Source organism: Miniopterus natalensis, chromosome 2 (genome assembly GCF_054644295.1).
Source record: "Miniopterus natalensis isolate mMinNat1 chromosome 2, mMinNat1.hap1, whole genome shotgun sequence".
In the NCBI taxonomy this organism is placed as follows: Eukaryota; Metazoa; Chordata; class Mammalia; order Chiroptera; family Miniopteridae; genus Miniopterus; species Miniopterus natalensis.
Window position 1 is genome coordinate 142,973,385 of NC_142082.1, and position 19,845 is coordinate 142,993,229.

The 19,845-nt window shown below is 51.0% G+C and overlaps 1 protein-coding gene across 2 annotated transcripts; it reads right to left on the minus strand.

The window, feature by feature from the left end:
• Positions 1–5,161: 5,161 nt before the first annotated feature.
• On the minus strand, positions 5,162–8,613 carry DNAJC22 (DnaJ heat shock protein family (Hsp40) member C22). Of its 2 annotated transcripts, XM_016201074.2 has the most exons (3): positions 7,489–8,613; positions 6,374–6,555; positions 5,162–5,859 (listed from the first exon to the last, which is right to left on the minus strand). In XM_016201074.2, the coding sequence occupies exons 1-2, from the start codon at positions 8,326–8,328 to the stop codon at positions 6,376–6,378; spliced, it is 1,020 nt and encodes a 339-aa protein (XP_016056560.2). In that variant the 5' UTR covers positions 8,329–8,613; the 3' UTR covers positions 5,162–5,859; positions 6,374–6,375. The 2 variants fall into 2 exon arrangements, with proteins under 2 accessions (XP_016056560.2, XP_016056559.2); XM_016201073.2 differs by lacking the exon at positions 5,162–5,859 and having other exon boundaries at positions 6,093–6,555.
• Positions 8,614–19,845: the final 11,232 nt, after the last annotated feature.

A 19,845-nucleotide genomic window follows, 5' to 3' on the forward strand; every position in this document is an offset into this window, starting at 1 on the left:
TGATCTTTAGTGAATTTGTTTCTATGTGTAAGATATATAACTAATACTGCTTTTATGTAAGTTCATTTATGGAATTTCAGCATATTCTTTCATTTATACAGTCTGTCACCATTTTTAAAAAATTAATAATGCCTACTCTCTGCATATGATTTTTGGTTCATAAACTGCTCTCAATACATTGTCTCATTTTATTGTCTCAACATCCCTGTGACACAGGCATCATTATCCCCATGTAACAAATGGGGAAACTGAGACTTTAAATTGTTAAATAACAAGTTAATAGATTTAATAAATGTCCCGTTAGTTGAACTGGGAGAAGACGGTCCCTTCCTTCAAAGGGCTTTGGCATAGTTAGGGAGACAAGAATTACAAACATGAGACGGAATGATTATATGGCAGTATGTAAGAAAATGCTAGATAGAATGGTACAAACTTGACAAGAATGCTGAAGGAATTTAAGGGGGGAAGATTACTGGAGATGGAATTAATCAGTGAAGGCAGCACTTAGGGATAAACCTTAAGCTGGATCGTAAAAGAAATATAAAGATTTCAATTAACAGAAAGAAAAATAATTACAGGAAAGAAGAGTGACATCAGAAAAGGTATTAACATGAGGACTAGAAACACACTGATGGAAAAGAATTAGAGTTTGAAGGGAGATGAGTCTGAAAGTATCAGTCTCTTAGCTGTGCAAGAAAAGTCAACTGCTAAGAGACAATGAGTTCACAGTCAATTAATATAAAATAATATGGCACCACTTGCACCTAATGAGCAGTTATTTGCTTTCCAACCCAAATTATACAGAAAAGCAGTAAACGTACACTCTCTGCTGTGGACTCCAGGAATGAAAAGGAGAAAGAAACAAGAGAAGCCAAGTCTAAACTGGTGGTTATGGGTATGGAAGAAAAGGTGGGGTCGTAACATGAGCCTTACTTGCCCTCAGATCTGTGACTGGGAAACATATGAATGGAACACATTTATATGCCCCCCATTTCTTTCTTGATAGTAATTCATCTGGAAGGTGCCTGACCTGTTAATGCTAGGAAATAATGTCCTTTTAAGTGGTGCTTGCAAAGCCAGGCTCACATGCTAACCCAGTCACCGCCTGACAGAGGATGTTCCCTACAACCTTTCTCAGCCCAGATATGAGACTAAAGTCTGGCACAGAATGAGTTGAAATGAATCCCTTCCAACTTTCCCACACAAGGCACTGCCTTGTTCTGTTGAAACTTGTCAGGTTTAAATTCAGAAAATTCAAGGTCTTGCTTAAATTTACAATAATTTGCAAATAAGCAGATGGACTATGGGAGGGGTAGGTGAGAGGTAGGGAGAAAGGAGAGAATTGGAAGGAAAAAAACAAGGAAAATGAAAAGAGCAACAAATCATTGAAGTGAAACCTCATTTAGCTGAACCCTCATGTAAATTGTCTGCTTTTGTCGTTCAAAACCCACCTTAGCAAAACAAACAAAACCAGTTAGTTGAACAAGTTTCAATCCCTTGCAGTGGCTAAGAGAAAGAGATGGCAAGGAACAGGAAGAGAAACAAAAATCTCAGCTTCTCAGGGTGTCAACTTCAAAAACCAAAGCAGTGGCATGAAATGTATGTTGAAGCAAAGAAACCTCTAACACGAAATACACTGCCCCAGAGTCCCCTAGGAAATCAAATGACAACTAGAAAACATGCTTCAATTGGAGCTTTCTCTGAATAACACCCAAATCCAACTTCACAGTTGCTCTCTTCTTCCCCACAAATGGGGAGGACTGAACTCTGGTAATGAACCTGCTATGGAGGTGCCACTATCAGATCCTAAAAAAAGGGAAGGCACATATTTTACCCTTGTGACAGCCTTAAGGCGCCATCTGCAGTTCTCAGCTAAAACTGCAGTAAACACCTCCTGTTAGCTTCTTAGGATCACTGTTAAAGAAAAAAGAAAACAAAGAAATACTAAATTCAGGTCAGAGAGTCCTCAGAAACCACTGGGTCATAGAGTAGATGCAAACATCGCTTTAAGACACAGTGCCTAGGAAAATATCTAAGGGCCTTATTGGCTATAAGCTCAATAAGCAACAAAAAAAAAAGCTAATAAATTCTTAGGCTGCTTGATTTAAAGAATGATATATTGTCCAGACCTTGAGAACTTAATAACCCCACAGTACCCTGTTCTGTCTATACACATCTGAGAATTGCATTTAGTTCTTGGCACCACAATTTAAGAGCAATATTGACAAGAGCCATAAAAATGTTCATACCTTTTGACCCAGTAATCCCACCCATGGGAATTTATTCTGAAATAATTCAAGAGAATAGATGAATTAGAAGCATAAAGGTATTGATGTAGCATTCTTTATAACAAAAATATATATTAATAGCCTAAATGTCTCCCAAAAAAGGGAATATTATACAGCATTAAAATATGATGCTATGTTATTTGGAAAAAAAAAAGTGATAATGCATGCTACAACATAGATGAATCTTGAAAACATTATAAGAGAAAGAAGCCAGACAGAAAAGGAGATGTTGTATGATTCTGTTTATATAAAATGTTCAATGTAGGCAAATCTATAGAGACAGAAAGTAGATTAGTACTTGCCCAGAGCTGGGGGAAAGAGAGAATGGAGACTGATTGCTAATGGGTATGGGGTTTCTTTTTGTGATGGTAAAAACGTTCTGGAATTAGATAGTGTTGATGTTTGCACAACCTTATGAATATACTAAAACCCGCTAAATTGTATACTTTAAAAGGGTGAATTTTGCCCCAACCAATTTTGCTCAGTGGTTAGAGCCTCAGGCTGAAGGGTCCCAGGTTCCATTCCAGCCAAGGGCACATACCTCGATTGCAGGCTCGATCCCTGACACTGGTTGGGGCATGTGCCAGAGGGAACCAATTGGTGTGTGTCTCTCATAGTTGGTGTGTTTCTCTCCCTCTCTCTCTTTCTCTCTCTCCCCTTTCCACTCTCTCTGAAAAGCAATGGAAAAAATATCCTCAGGGGAGGATTTAAAAAAAAAAAAGGTTACTGTTATCCTTAAAAAAAAAAAAGGCTGGGCTACACCATTGGCTATTAGATATATGAACAGATGTCCTCAGGGGGTGGGTGGCTAGTCTAATTCTCGCAAGGACTCAATTTCAGTATCTGCTCAAAGACAGGACAAGAAGGAGGATTAACCAAAAAAACAAACAAAAAAGCGACCAATGGGATGGGGGTACGAGTTGGGCAGCAGACCACCCATAGTGTAGCACTTCATAAAATACTATAAATACCTCTGCTTTTCTGCATGGAACGATTGAGACTCCAAATATCAAGGAACAGCCTCCCTAATTGAAATGAATCTGCCAAAGAAATGACAAGAGAATTGTGTAAGGAGAATCTGCAGGGGGAAAGGGCCACCTTACAAGCAATTCCCCATCTTCTTCCCATGAAATTCATCTTACCCTCGGAGTTGTCTCATTCTGAGGCCTTCTGCCATCACAGCTAGCTCAGACAAGCTCTGCCCCATTTTAAAACTATAACTGCCTCCAAACCCAAACTACTTCACTGGTTCCCCATAAACAGCTAAGAAACGCTGGAATTTTCTTAATTATAAAACAAGAGAGAGCATCTAGAAAAGAGAGAGGGGGGAGAGGGACCACTTGTAACCCTACCACCACAACACAATCCAGCATTCCTATTCAATTCTTTCTAACCATGATTTGCAAGCATTCACACAGTGATTTACAGGAAGCCAAAAGAAAATTTTGTAAAAAATACAAAATAAACTCTCAGAAAATTTGGCCTGACAGGTAGAACCTTTATTCTACACCAGTTAACTCATTAAATATGCCAGCCCTATTTCTTTACATAGGCTAGAAAGGGGAAAGGGAGCTACTGGTTATATTTGCTCATTCTACATATGCTATCTTTTTTCCAACAGCAACCCTTTAAAAGTACATAATATTACCTCAATTTTAGAGGAAACTAAGACTAAAGAAACCCACGATCACATTGCTAAAAATCATGGAACCAGATTCAAATCCTAATCCTCCTGACCCTAAAACCCATGTTCAAACAAAAGACAAGTTATAGATTAGGGGAAAATATCTATAATAAGACAAATGGTTAAGGTTTCTACCAAGCAAGGAAAACAAAATAGATTTCATAAAGACAAACTGGATCACATTTATTTAAAAACAAAACAAATAGGCAGATGATAAGACCAGGCAATTCACTGACGACAAACTTCCCTAGGAGTCAGGGAAAGGCAAATTAGAGTAAGCAAATACTATTGCTCACCCATCATCTTGACAAAAATTTAAAAGAGTGATTAACAGTCCATGCCAGTTACAAAGAGAAGTCCACTTTCTTACACTGCTAGCGAAAGTATAAATTGTTATAATCTTTTCCTGAATTATCAATCATTTAAAATGCCATTCTGTTTGACCCTATATTAGTATTTACTCCCATTTGAGTAAATTAAAATATACTCATATTTTTGTAACAAAAACAAAATTTGAGGACATTAAAATAATTTTCTAAATCAAGTAAAGACCCTAATCACTCTTTTGCCTCTTTTACCTCATAGATTATTTTTAAATATATTTATACTTTTGCCCAGTCAGTGTGGCTCAATTGCTGAGCATCGACCCATGAATCAAGAGGTCACAGGATCAATTCCAGGTCAGGTCACATACCCGTGTTGAGGGTTTCAGACTCAATCCCCAGTAAGGGGCATGCAGGAGGCAGTCAATCCATGTTTCTCTCTCTATCCCTCTCCCTTCTTCTCTCTCTAAAATCAATAAAAACGTATTTAAAAATATACATATATTTACATTTTGTAGATGTAGTACTACATATCACATTAAGTTACCAATTAATAGCTCATGAAAATGCCTCATTAAAACTCCATGTGATAATTTGACAAACTGTGTTTTTCAAAGGAAATGTATATAATTTTTGGCAACTTTAAAAAGGTGTGAAAGTTAATTTGAAATCATGATATATAAATTCATTGGCAAAAAAATTAAAGTATTTTATATATGAATGCAAAGAAAAGAAGTCTACAAATTTCACTCCTCTCAATTGATTGGACTTTCTTTTTTAATTTGTAGAGAATACTAGCCAAAATAATTCTTTTTAAATTCTACTTTTTAACTCTGAACAGTATACATATATACATATATACTGTTCAGAGTTAACTTCCAGAAAAAAAGAGTTGGGGTTTTTTCCAGAGGTTTTTGGGGGTTTTTTTTGCATACTTTAATACATATATATACTGCTCAGAGTTAACTTCCAGGAAAAAAGAAAGAAAGAGTGTGAAAGATACACACACATAAAAAAGAAGAAGACAGCTGAAGTAAAAGTATATCATTTTAACATCCTGTGCCTGGTCTCCAGTCTTCCTTTGCATCCTGGACTGTTTCTTCCACACTTGGTTAGTAACTTGGGAATTAAGTAAGGCTCCTTTGAGATGCTCAAGCTGCTGGTTCCGTAGGGTTTCTTCAAAGTCCCCATAAAGGCATATGAGATATAAGATCATGAATTTTTCCGTGAGTTCTCTTAAAACAGTGTCATCTGTCTCTTGTCTAATATCCCAATGCACTCTATTTACACCTCTTATGACACTTAGTTCAAAACACTGAACGAAGTGGACTTTGATATCTGTGTACCTGTGTGATTATCCCCCGCCAGACTGTAAGCTCCCAGAGAGCAAGGTGTTGTAGCTCTGAATCAGATCCTAAATTTGGGGAAGACCTGAGAAGTCAGCCAGTCCAACCACCCATGAACTCTCCACAATACTCCAGGCAGAAGAGTCTGTGATAGGGGAATATCCCCTCCTCCTCAGCAGCTTGTTCCTTCTTGGGGAAAGTGCAGCTCCTAGAAAGTTCTATAAATGGAATTGAAATATTTTTCTGAAATTTTGAAATTTAACATCAGTCTTACCTCTTAATAATCCACAGAATAGATCTAATCGCTTTTGTCACAGGATAACTTGTAAAATATTAGAACCTTCATATTTTTCCTCCAATCTCCTAATCCAGTGCTTTGCACATTAAAAAAGAAAAAGTTAAATAACCTTCCTCCTCCACTCATCAATGTACCAGGGGTGGGATAAGGTGGTATATTCTCTAACAGATATTTTATTGGTTTTATAATGTCTTTCATTTCACTGTATAGTTTGAAGAAAAAATAGGAATACAATAGCCAAGAACTCAGAAATTCAATACATAAATACATTCTTCCACCACAATAGCTTTCTCACCCCTTTAAGGTTTTCTCATCTCCACTACAAGCAGTTTCTTTAATGCTGTTGGGTGCCCCCTGTGGGCAAAGCTGAGCTGTGACACCCTGCCCAGCTCTGCCAGGAAGAGTCCATCCTCGAAGGGAAGTTTTCTTCTCACCTCTAGAATCCCCTGGGCTTCCTGGGCTGACTCAGGACTTCATATGCAGCCTGGATCTCCAGGAAGTGCCTCTGAGCCTCTTCTGTCTGCTGCCGGTTGTGGTCAGGGTGCCAGATCTTCACTAGTTCCCGGTATCTCTGATGTACTTCTTCATTTGTTGCCCCCTCTAAGAGACCTAAAACCTTAGGGAAACAGAAGCTGATAAATTAGAATCCCATAGGGCAATTGGGCCTTTCTCTGCTCCCTTCTTAAATCAGGTTTTGATATCTCTGGGATTGGCTCCTACTTGACCGTGAAAATGGCCTAGAGCCTCACATTAGAATTCCAGCCTTTTGAAACAAGGACAAGTTCTGGATCTCATGGCAAGAACCAGAATTTGCCTTTAATCACAGCTGCCCATTTTCCAACTTCACATACCTGACAAGATCTCCTCCTTGCAAGAGAAATAAGCATGTATGTCTACCAAAGACATGTACAAGAATGTTCATAGCAGCTTTATTCAGAATAGTCCCATACCGGAAATCAAATGTTCATTAACAATAGAGTGGATACATAAATTCTGGTATATTCATATAATGGGATACTATACAAGAAAACAAGCAATTTACAATTGTGTGCAACAGTATGAATAAATCTCACAGACATAATGTTGAATGAAAGCAGACACAAAAGAGCACATACTGAATGATTCATTTATATGAGGTTCAAGAATGGGCAAAACTAATCTATGGTAACAGAAGTCAGAATAGATGTTACCTCTGAGGAAAATATAGCTTGGGAAGGGGCATGAGGGAATGTTCTAGTAGAGATGGAAATATTCCATACCTTGATTTGAGTGGTGGTATGTATATACATAAAATGGGTATATACATAAAATTAGTATATTTTATATATGTTATGCCTCAATAAAAAGTAAATAATACATATATTTTCCCCCACTCACTATTAGAGCCTCTGCACCTTCACCCATTGCACAGAGAAACCCAAAGAAGCCAGGACACCCTTCTGAGGCCTGACCCAGCAGACATGAAAACAAGGCTTCCACATAAGGGGCACCGGTTCCAATAAGGCTTAGCCTAACTCCCAGATAGGAATGAGAGGGAAGAAAACCTTACCTGGTAAGCCAGCTGACGCTTCTCATCCTGAAAACTGTGAACAAACTCATAGAGCTTCTCCCATTCCTGGAAATGGCCACTGCTGAAGCCAAGATCCACCACCAGCAGCTTCCAGACACGGTAAGGCAGAAGGAGGACAGACTCTATGAGGTAGCCAAGGAGGGGGAAGAAGTTGAACCAACTCAAGAAGGAGCCAAGGATCTCAGCCACATAGTTGAGGGTGGCGGCTGTGTTGCAGAGGGCGCTGTATGCTATCGGGCCCGTGAAAGCAAGGTAAGCTAAGCCCAGGCGGTAGAGCCGCACACCGAGTGTCTCTGACCCAACTGAAGCTTTGTAGCGGCGATGCTTCTGGGCTGCGATGCTGGCCGCCAAACTGATGGGCAGAATAGCTATGGGGCGGCCATAGAAGACAGGGGAAGTAAGAAATGCCACCCCTAGAGTGTTCTTAAAGTCTGAGGTCTGGTTGCCAACAGCAGCCACCAGCAAGACTCCTAAGCCAACTGCCAGTGGGAGGCCCACAATATAGAAGCTGGCCATGAAGGAAAGGCTAATGAGAGCCACAAGGCCAAAATAGATGCCCACTATTATCTGGGCAGCAAAGCGAATTGGACTCAGAGGGGGTATCCCCCCTCCTGAACTCTGCCTCTGTCCTTGGGCTCTGTTGGCCTGAGCTACAAAGCTTGGGAGCTTCCAGAACTCCCAGAGCCAGCCCAGCCCACCCCCTCCCAGGGTAAGCATCCAGAGCAGTGCATGGCTGTCCCTGCCCAGGTACAGGTGGTGGAGCCCAGCAGGGCCCCCGATAGCCCAGAGGACATAGGTCATCAGGAGCCCCTTGGCCATCCTTTAGGAAAAGGGTCTCAGAACAAGTCCAGCGGCACACGACATTGCTCAGAATGCAGAAATCTGGGGTCCTCTGTGAGAATCATGGCCACAGAGTTAGCCTTAGACCCTAGGAGATGGAAAAAAAGCAGCCGTAAGACTATACCCAGGTCCCAACACAGTAACCACTTCTTCCAATAAGAGTCCAGATCTTCCAGAGTGTCCCTGAAATGCTGGTTCTTCCAAACCCTTTGCTTTAGCGCCTCATGTCTGTTTTTTACAACCATAGCGACTTCAAATTTAGGAAAGAAGAATGTTTTAAATGCTTTCAGTTGAGTAACTGAGGACTCAACACAGGTACAAAAACAAAAGAAAACAAAAAAAATCAGCAGCTTAAATTGTAGACCTCCCCTGATCCCTGACCTGGGAATTACTCAGTGGGGAGTGGCGTGAATAGGTGTGAACAGGGTGTCCTCCTAAGGCTCCTACGCATTTGGAAAGTCCCTGTCCCCCAATTCAACTCCGACTGTGGCGGCCCTCAGAACCTTGACCAAGGTTCCAGCCCTTCTCCAGCCTCCCTAGCTCTCCAGGCCATGGCATCTTCCCACAGCCCAGCTTGAAAAAGGTCCTGAATTCCCTCCACTTACACAGCTCCGGAAAACTACATTTTGACCTAGACCCTGGCACCCCGCAATTCAACCACCTCCTGCCAGGGCCGACTCGGAAAGTCTCTCCAAAGCAGCCATAAGTCCCCACAATAGCAAACCACATGCCAGAGCGTGCCTGCCAGTCTCTGCCCTCGGCCGAGAGCGTGACTCCTGACCTCCAGCCAGTCCCCGCTGGTCCCGGGACGAGCGGCCGTACCTGGGACCCCGGCTCCCCGCGCGTCGCACCGGAGTCAAAATGGCCCCTCTCTGCGCTCCCACTTCCATCCAAGTGGACTTTGTCTTTCTGCGTTTGCTGTGTCACGGAAGTCGGGTCGTTGGGGCCAGGCCCCTCCCCGAGGTCCTCCCCGGCCCCCTCTAGATCACCTGTCAGCCTCGAGCTCCTCTCGCCCGCCCTCTCGGGTAAAATCGGTTTATGGTTTTCTGGGCGTATCCAGCCCCCCAGGCTCCAGGGGCGGGCGGAGCGTCCCGCTCCCGGCCGAGCGCTCCGGCACCGCGGCCGCCAGGTGGCGCTGCCGGCCAGGTAAGGGCCCGGCGGGTCTCCGCACTCACCTTGTCCAGTTGCCCCGGCAAAACTACTCTGGGCAGTCCCCCTATAAATGCAAAAATAGGCCCTTGATCGCCCCTTTCCACCCCCACAAGCAGGAGGGTGGCTTCCCCATCACCGCTGGCTGCACTCTCTTCTCTACCAGTCCTTCAAGACTGCCGTGGATGGCTCCACTTCCAATTCCTCTAAGGCAGAGACATCCACGGACAGGCTACACAGAGGGACCCCCACCACACACACACACACACACACACACACACACACACACACACACACCCCTGAGTTTGCCTCACTGCCGCGTTCCAGGCGTGCCGGTCAGGGGGAACTACATCTGGACCTGAGCCTGAGGCCTGAAGAACCTCTCGATCAAGCAGGAGCCCAAGTCGGCTGTATCCCGGCAGCTATGGCAGAAGGGAGAACCAGTGGCAAAAAGGGACAGGGGGTGAGGGGCATCCCACCAGGAGAGCAAGGCCGCAGCCCGAGCGTAGTCTGCCTTCCTCCCGCCTCGCCTCGATGCTGTGATGGAGCTGGGATGAAAGATGCCTTCACTTTAGTATCCTGGGCTCCAACCCTGGCTTTGCTGTGTGACCTTGGCCAAGTCACGCCGCTCCTGGGGACTGTTTCCTCGTCTGTACAGAAAAGGCTTGGCTCTCCAAGGTCTCCCAGCCGCGACTGGGGGGTGGGCTGGGCCTGGTGAGCCTTAGCCTGGTCGCCTCCCTACAGTTGGCAGTGTTTCTGTTTCCTCCACACTCCCAGCCCCCTCAGTCCTTACCCCGGCAGCGGGAAGGAAGACAGCGCTCCATAGAGCCTTAGAGCGCGTTAGGCGGCGAGGGCTGGGAGGGGCCCCCAAGCGACTCGGTTGCAGCCGGCTGGGGGTGGGGGCGGACCCGGGCGCTGAATAATGAATGAGACTTAATTGGGCCGGCGCTGCGCGACAGCGCGCTAAGCTGGGCAAACAGCTCCGGCGGCCGCGGCCGCCGCTGCACAAACAAACTAGCTCCGGGCGCAGGGAGAGGGGCGGAGAAGGCGGCGGGGGGCGGGGGAGGGAAGGGGCGGGCAGCGCGAGCCCTGAGCCGCGCGGGGAACCCAGGAGCGCGGGGCTGCGCTGGCCTCCCCGGGAGGAGGCGTAGGGCTGGAGCTCAGGAGCTAGGACTGGGGATTGCGCGCTGGAAGCCAGGGGCCCCAGGGCGACCTGAGCGCAAGGAAAAGATGGAGAAACGAGTGGAGGGCGGAGGAGAGAGGGAGAAGAGACAGGGGAAAAGCACCGGGGGAGGGGCTGCAGCGCGGCGGGGGCGGGAGAAGAGCTGTTACCTAGAGGAAAGGGAAGAGCGATGGAGGAACAAGCGGAGGGAGGCGCCAGGGGCCGGGAGAAGAATTGGAGAAGAGTCAAGGAGAGGGATGGGAGGTGACCGGAATGAGAACGAGAGGGCGGCGGGGCGGGCGGGAGCGCCGCCGCCTGCACCTCGGCCCGCCGCGCTCCCGCCCTAGCGCTCTCTCCAGTCGCCCGCACTCACTTTGTCACAATTACGGGGCCGTCACTCGGCCCGGATTGTTTTCCCCAAATTGTTGTTCTATAAACTGGCGCGGGGTGGGAAGTGGGGGGATTCGACAAGCTGAAGTGGCAGCGAGGGTCTGAGCTGCGCCGGGGGTGTGGGGGTGTATTTACCAAGAAGCGGACCCGGGGCAGGCAGGTGAACTCAGAGGCCCACCCGGTAAATCTGGCTGCTGCCCCAGCCTCGTCGCTGATCCTGCTTTTAACCTTCCTGGTCTCTCTCACACGCTGTGCCTCGGTTTCCCTAACAGAGAACCGCGATGATTCGGGGCAGGGGCGGTGGAGGCAGTTGTAGGTTGGGGCCTAAACCTCCCTGCTCACCCCATTCTTTTTTGTTCTTCACTACCCGGGTCACAGGGAGGGAGGCGTCTGTCCCAGCTCAGCCCCTAAGCATAGCTGGACTCCCACTCCCGGCCCCTCCCTGCAGCCCGGGGCTCCCCCCCCTTCGGTGCTCCAAGCCGCTTTGCAGTCCCTCAATTCCACAAACATCTGTTGCGCGCCCACTGTGCGCCAGATCCGCGCCAGGCCCCCCCCCCCCCCAACCTCCAGCAACTCTCCCCCGCCACCCGCCCCTGCCCGGCCTGGCCTGCCTGTCGGCTTCGTGACAGCCGCCGCCGAAGCCCAGGCCCCGCGGGAGCGGCCGCAGAGGAGCCGCCGCATGGCTGGCTCCGGCACCGGCCTCCCTGGCGGCTGCAGGGGCAACGGAGGGTAGCGGCCGCTGAAGCGAGACGGGAGCCGGCCCGCAGAGTTGGCAGAGCTGGGGGGGGGGGGGGGAGCCCTGGGCGGGGTTGTGTCGGGGTCGCTAAGGTCGGTCCTTTCATCGCCCCGGGGTTCCCCTTCCCCCCAAGGCCGGGACCCTGCCTGACTCCACGTGCCTGGGGCGCGGCTGGCTCCCCGAGCCCCTCCCCCAGCCCGCGTGATTTACACCCGGCTCCGCGCCTCGGCCGCTTCCCAATCAGGAATATCGACCCCGGGCGGGGCCCCCGGGCCGCATCGATCCCTCTAAGGCTCGGGATTTAAAAATGTCAAATTTGCCTTTTCCAGGAGTGCGGAGGGGGCGAGGGCCTGGAGAAGGGCGGCCTGGAGGGGGGTGGACAGCGGGGCATCGACCTGGCGCCTGTGCCCTGAATGAGAAGCGACCTGGCCGCGGCCCTGCCCACCCTTGGGTTGCAGTCGCCACTGGATGGGAGCGGGAAGGAAGCCCTGTCCCTCTCTTCACTCCAATGGGCCTCACTGCTGCCTTGGGGTATTCCCAGAGGGAGAAGCCCCAGAGGAACATAGAGAGACCCCCAAATGTGGGGAGACAAATTTGGAAAGATCCCTAAATGTGGAGAGATGCCGATAAAAGGAGGAGGGTTTTGGGAACAAAGACATAGAGGGTCCAAGAGACACCCTCGATCTGAGGGAGAGCAAGGCAAAGGGAAGGTGGCTGAGAAACACACTGAACAAACGGGGGACCAGAGATTCCGAATCACCCCAAATCTCTGCCCTGTAGACCCAGGAGATTCGGAGCTGAAGAGAATGATCATCCTGTTTGTGTTTGAGAGTGGGGAGGAGAGTGGAGACAAAGTCGGGTGATGAGAGTTATTAGACTATGACTAGCATTATCCTCCCAAGGCGCCAGCCAGTGACTGGACCTGAGATCCAAGAGGTAAGAGTCCCAGGGGCCGCTAGGCCGGGCCCCAAAGAGGCGGCTCTCCTGGAGGTCTGGTGGCCTGCCTCTTCCCTTCCTGAGATCCACCTTCCTCTCTTATCACCACAGGCATGGGGAAGCCGGGTGGGTAGAGATCACATCTGCTTATATTAGAGACTGTGTGTGTGATGGAGACTGTGTGTGGACTATAGAATACAGATAGTAACCACTTCCTCCCCCAGGACTCAGCAACTGGGTCTCTGTTGGAGGGAAAATACCCACTACTTTCAGGAAGCTTGGGAAAAGGGTGATGTTTGGGGTGGAGGTGGTGGAAGGGAGCAGTTGTCCAGACCAGCATCCTCACCGGGAACACCTATCTCCCCACCCCCAGCAGCACACCCAGCTGTCACTGAGCACACTGCCATTTCCTACAGAACTGAAGACAGAGCTGACAGCAAGTGTGTCTGTGGGGGGCGGGGGGGGGCAGACGGGCAGGGAGCTCATCCTCAGACACTCCCAGCTCACACCTCCACTGACAAAATCAGGCCGGCACATCCTAACACTGACACACACAGTCACTGCCCCCCAGGCGGGATCCACACCCATCAGTCCCTGTCACACCCCACCTCTGTGCTTGCGTGCAGACACGCACAGTTCCTCCCAGGTCAGGCCAAAGCTCCTAGTCCTAAGGCCTGTCTACACCCTTTCTTGGCATCTCAGATCTTTAAATCGCCTAACCTGAAGAGAGGGCTTAGGTCCCCTGTCCCCGCTCCCCAAATTCTGCAACCAGGGCCAGCCCCAACAGCTGAGAGGCCAAGCTCGAGGAAGTCAAGTACCAGGGTCGAGGCGAAGAGCAGGGAGCTGACCGGGCGGTGGAGCTGTTAAACGCCGCCCTTACGCTCCCTCCTGCCACAGGTCTCTTCCCGGCACGTCCACCCGCGCGGCCCGCCAGGCCCGCCAGGCCCGCCGCCCGCCTGTCAGTCGAGTAATAAATGCGCGCTCGGGGCCCCGGGCCCCCCCCGGAGTCGTTCATCACTGCCAGCACCGCCCACCTCTCTGCCGCTCGCTGGGAGGGTTAAGCGGTCCTGGCGGCGAGAGCCCCTCTCCCCCCACCTCGACCACTAATTGTCAGATTGAGATGTTGATTTGTCAGCTGGAAGGCAGTGCCAAAGAATCCGCAGCAAAAACCCACACTCCTTGAACTTCCTCGCGGTTCCATCCGGGCTCGCTCAGCCCTGGAGCTTTTCCGGATTTGATGGGAATGGGTTGGATTTCACTTAAGAGATGGGGGATAGGAGAGTAGTAACATTCTGTTCCGACAGAGGCGCACCAGGCTATGGATCCTCAGTTTCCCTAAGGCGGCTCTTACTGGGCGCAGTTCCACTTATACAGACCGGAGACCCTAAGCCTTCGGTCCCCCAGACTCCCAGCAGTGGGCGCCTGGGCCCCCGGCCTCTCGTCTCCCGCAGTTACAGTCCCGGCTTCCTCACTGGAAGCCCCCAGGCAGCCTTTCCCCAGCCCGCCTTCAGGGACCCCCCGGGGCCGGATCCTACCCTCTCTTCCCTCGGCGCCTCGGGTCTCCCGCAGCCCTAAGTTCTCCCGCAGGAGGCGCCCTGTGGCTGGTCCTCCGGCCCCGAGCGCCTGGGCTGCCCTCCGAGCCCCGCCCTCTCCCCAGCCCGCGCCCCGGAGCTCCCCCGGCGGCCGGCTGAGTGACGGGCGGCCGGCGATTATGCAGAGAGGGGAGCGGGGTGCGCCGCGGGCGGCAGCGCTGACCCTTCACATTTCCGATCCGCCGGGACCCTCATCCATCCGAAGCTGCTCTTTGTCTGGCCGCCTAATTGCCGGCGGACAGGATGGATGGTGGGACCGACAGCCGCGGAATCCCTAATAAAGGCCGCGGCCGCCGGGGAGGGAGCGCGGGAAGGCGGGGGAGCCAGAAGGAAGGGATGGAAGGAGGTGGGAGAAGCACCGGGCAGCGCCCGCCGGCGCAGAGCCGCTACGCGAGGCGCACAAACGAGCCAGGCTGGCCGGGGGTGCAGGACCCGGAGCCCCGGGCGCGGGCGCGGTGGGTGTGGGGCTCGTTAAGTCTCCTGCTGGTTGGAGAGGAAAAAGCTAGGGGCCCTGGGCAGGAAGAGCACCTAGGGCCGACGTCGCTTAGCCGGGCCCTCGGGGCTTTGAGCGCGGTGCTGCCTCCTGGGCTCCCGGCCCTCACCAGCCAGCACCCCTCCCTCGGCTCCCCGCACCACCCCTCCTCTGCTCACCTGTCGGTCTCCCAGCGCGGGATCCCATATCCTAGCGGAGAAATGAGGGGTCTGACAGCTGTCTGTGCAGCCGCTCGCCTCATTGCATTACCTGGAGGCCGGAACCAGGGGACGGTGGGGACGAGGGGGCCGAAAGGGAGGTGGCGAGGAAGGTCAGGGCTAGGAGCTGCGCCTGACCAGGGGTCAAGGGCTGCGGAAGCTAGCAGGCTGTGGTCTGACAGACACCTCGGACGCAATCCCTGTGGAGCCAAGAGCGCGTCCTCTGCCCTGTGGGCTTCGGCGCGGGGCTCCGAACCCAAGGCTGCGGGAGCTGCGGTTCCCGGGGCTCCTGCGGCAGAGGAGTGGAAGCCCTAGGCCGCGCGGTGCCCGCGCCCTCTCCCCGGGGGCTGAGGCCTGCCGACCCTTTGTGCAAGGGGGCAAAGTGCATGCAGACTTTAGGATCCTGGCTGCTTTCCTCCTGGTGATGGGAGGAGAGCCATCCTCAGCCCTCTTGACCAGCTCTCCTCCCTGTCACCTCTTGAGCACATTTCCCTCAGTTTCGCTTCGTTTCCTTCTACCTACCTCTTTTTTCTTCCCTCGGAACAGCTCTTCTCTGCAGCTAACGTCCACCGACATTTGTTAACTAGAAATTGAACACCCCCTGGGTGTTAGTCAGTCTCCATAGCGCTGGTGATTGGAGATGGGGGCTACCCTGAGCCAGGTACCTACCCTGCTGGCTTCACACACAGGTCTCCCCTTTGACAGGAGTTCAAACCTCACGCCACACTCCTGTCTTGCTTCTCTCACCCTTCCATTGCGTCAGGTGCCTTTTCTCTTCTCCAAGGAAGCCAGGAGATTAGAACTCTAGTTTCAGAGCTGCCACTTTCATTTTCCCTTTCTGGGACCATTTCCTTATCTGTAAAATGGAGACACTATATCCACCTCTCAGGGTGCTGTGAGGGTGCAGTAAGAACTTGCATGTAAAAGCCCTAGCATACAGTAAACACCCAATAATGCTATTTCCCTTTCCATGCCATCAAGTGGACTATGTTTCTTTCTCTTCATATCAAGAATCTGGTACCAGGCAACCCAGGCTGCTTCCAATCCTATGTCATCTTAGATGTGGGAGCTGAAAATCAGAATGTATGGGGTGGGGAGGAAGGAGAATCACACCATGAATGACTCTAAAAATTGGGGAAGGAAAGAGTGCAAGGAAAAAAGTGCCTCCTTAGATCTTAATGTAACACCAGCCAGCTGGTTCCTCTCCTCTTACAGATGAGGAAACTGAGGCTTGTGGAGGTTACACCAAAAATGACAGGAACAGATCACACTGCCAGAATCTTCCCTCCCATGAGCCCTATATTGCTCATCTCCTTACCCCTTTTATTTTCCCTTAGGGCATTGGGATCAGTGATAAGGGGTGTGGGAGAAAGAACAAAAAGAGAGAACCTTCAAGAAGCCAGGACCTTTCTGCTAGACTTCATAAAATTTTAACATGAAAACTTCCACAGAGTAGAAGACATATATTACATGCAAATCAAATGCTAATCACATGCTAATCAAAAGTCTGGTCCTCAGAACTCTGAAGCACACCTGGCTGTAAGCCCTGGGGAAAATTCATGAGAGAACCTTGGGTTCCAGGACAGGACCTGCGGGGAGGGGTTCCATTTAGGGTAAGGCTATGGAGTTAAGGTTCCTATTAGGATTGGAGAGGAGTCAAGTGTATAATTTGGGGTTAGGGTCAGGGTTAGTGCAGAGTCAAGATTGGAGGTTAAGGCAGGATTCAGACTAGGCTGTGCCTAGGGAACTCTTTAAAGGCTTCCTCTCCCCCATCAGCCTTGTCCCCACCTCCACTGCCCCTTCTATGTCCCATAGCACAACCTTCTCTGCCTATCTCCCCTTCCCAACCATATCACCTTCCTAGGGCCTCCCAGTTTGGCTGCCTGGGGAGCTCTGGGTACATCATCCCAGATCCCAGCCTGGGCCCCAGAATTTCCTCCTGAGCCCAGACACTTGGCTTTTGGCCTCAGGAGCACTGACTGGCATTGACCCTACCCAGATTCCTCCTTTTGACAGCTGCAGGGGAAGCAATAAGGACCTGGTGAGCTGGCAGCTTCATTCCAGAGCGTGGGGAAAGAGCAACAGAACATGAATAAATTCATGGAGCTGGCCCCTCAGCTCCCTGTGAGCCAAGCCTGCTCCCCCCACACACACGCCCGCTGCCGCCTGCAGCCTGCTGGTCACCGCAGCTCATAGCCTGGGCTGGGGATAGGAGAGGGCAGCTCCAGAGAGAAGAGGGCTGAGGTGAGGAGCTCAAAAGGAGGGCTTTGGTGAGTAGGAGAGTGGGGTGCAGAGTGGGGCTGAACAAAGATTGCCTCTGGTGAATGGAGGGAGTGGGGAAGAGGAAGGAGAGTGGCAGGACCTGAGGTCGATGGGCCTTGAGGATCAGGCAGGAGAGGCTGATGTGAGCCCTGGACTGCTCTCTCCTCTCTGATCCATCCATCATCCAGCCTGAGGGAGCAGATCTGGAATTAGACATGCACGGGCCCGACATGGCCCTCAGCCCCCCGAGGAAGACAAATGGCGACAAAGACCTTGAATAAAATTTGTATTTATGGTTGGAGGAGGAGGCCCCTCCCCCACTGACTGCCAATTCTTTCTCTTCCAACCCTTTCAAGCATGTAGGGGCCTCCCTCCACACAGGCCCAGCCTCAGCAGCCTCTTCCTCCCTGCACCATTATGGGCTGGGAGAGGCAGAAAAGGGGTACAGTAAACAAGAAATGAGGAAATCACCTTCACCCAATAATCATGCCCTGCTGTGCCTGTGTCCTTCATTTTACACGCTATATTCCCATACATTACGGTCCTGGCTTATCCTAGTCTAAGAGGCCCTTTGCAGCTGTCCACCTCCAGGGTCTTCAAACACCCCCACTTTGCCAGCCCTGGAGCCCCTTCTCCAAGCCTCTGGCCCTGGGGTCCCTGTAAGCAAGCAATTTCCCCCAGAAGGGCCAGACGCTAAGGAAGAATGCAGCTCCTAGTTTTTCTCTGGACTCTGACCCCTCACAGAGAGGGATCTATCAAAGCGTGTTTCCTCTTAGTCATGGGGAATGGTAGACACAGTCACCTCCCACAGGAGGATGCTTAGCACTTAATCTTTATTTTTGGTTATGGTAATTTGTATAACCAACTTCACACCCCTCCTCCAAACATTTATTATGTGGGGGTCCAACTTCTCTGGGTTTCTATCTAATCATAGATCTATGAGGAAAGGGGAAGGAAGGTGGCAGAGATCCTAGGGCTGGACAAAATCTGGGACTAGGGCAGGGCTGGAATTAGGCTGGGCTGGGCTGGACAAGGGACAAGCTGCCTTCTGATTCTCTTCCCCAGTAGACTCTCTACTCTCCGGTCCTGAGAAGGAAAGATGGCATTCTTAGAGTCCCACATTTAAGGGCTAAGAGGAAGACAAATACAAAACCTCCCTTCAAATAGCCCTCACACATACACACACCAGGACAAAACAATCCACAATAATCCCACTCACCCAGGGACACACAAGGCCAGGGCCCCCATGGCCACGTCCACACCTGGCAGCACACTGTCACAATGCACAGGCCCAGAGCCTACCTCTCTGCTGAAGAACCGCCCCGCCCCCGCGTCTTCCCCACAGTTGATATGTCACATTGGAGTCCGAACACGGACCAGGGTGTCTCTCTGCAGCGCGCCATTTACATTTCTCTCTCGATCTGTCAACCTGTCTCGGCTCCTGTCTCTCTCTCTCCGTCTCTGTCTCTCCCTCTCCCCCTCTGGGGCTGTCAGTTAGTCTCTTTTCCAAGCTTTGTCTCTGTCTCTGCGTCTCTATCTGGCTTTCTGTCTCTTTGATTTCTGTCGCCCCTCCTGCTTTCCTGTCGGTTTCCTGCTGGCTTCCACAGGCTGGTCTGTTTTCTCTCTTGCTCCCTCGCTGTCCGGGCGGCTCTGCGCTCCCCAGTGCTGGGGGTCGAGGCTGGAGATTTGCCTTTTCTAGTTCAAGCCAACATGTACCATTGAACCCTTTACCATATGATTTTCGGTCAGGGGCACTGAGGGGTCTGGGGTGGCGAATTTCTTTTTTCTCTCCCTTCTTTTTCGTTTGTTTGCTTGTTGGATTTTATTTCCATTTTTCTTTCTTTTTTCTTTTTTTTGGGGTGGTGGTGGTGGCTCTTTTCAGCTCAGGAATCCACCTGTCTCTTCTGTGTGCATCCTCACCTCTTTCTATCCCATCGCTATTTCTGGCTTCCTCTGGGCTCTGGGAACACCCAACTCGGGGTACAGGGTGAAAGTAAGGATAGGTGGGAGCAATGAACCCCTGCAGAATCGCTCAGAGCCCAGCATCCACCGAGAGGCGGGGGTCCGAGGGTGGGGGCCGCTGCCTGCCCCGCCCCCGCGCTTCCCGCTCCGGGCGCCAGGGGTCGCTCAGCCCCGGGCCGCTTATAGCGGCTCCCGGAGCGCAGCTGCTCACACCGCCGGCACTGCCGCCCTGGGAGCGAGGAGAGGAAGGTTAGGGACGCAGAGAGGGAGTGAGCTACCAGAGAGACACGCGGGGCCAGGGCTCCAGCAGGGGCTGGGGCCGCGGGTGGGGCAGAAAGGCGGGTCAGTGCTCGCCGAGAGCCAGAGCGCAAACCTACGAGGAGGTCGAGTCCAGTGGGTGCCACGCTCAGCGCAGAGCCCGGGACGTCCAGAAGGCGGACAGTAGTCTCCGCTCCGGCCACGAGAGATCAGTCTGGGTAGCTGGGGACCTAGGCTCCGGCATCCTTGAGAAAGAAGCTGTCCAGAGAGCAAGCATCCGAAACCTGTAAGAAACCAGCCGTCCGAGAAGCCGCAGATGTCAGGCGCCGGGGAACATTAGGCTGAACAGGAGGGTAATA

Excerpts from the sequence above, each read along its gene's own strand:
- DNAJC22 (XM_016201074.2), bottom strand. The coding sequence starts at position 8,328 with ATGGCCAAGGGGCTCCTGATGACCTATGTCCTCTGGGCTATCGGGGGC. Across the intron at positions 6,556-7,488 it reads AGCGTCAGCTGGCTTACCAG|GTTTTAGGTCTCTTAGAGGG; the intron begins GTAAGGTTTTCT and ends TGTTTCCCTAAG.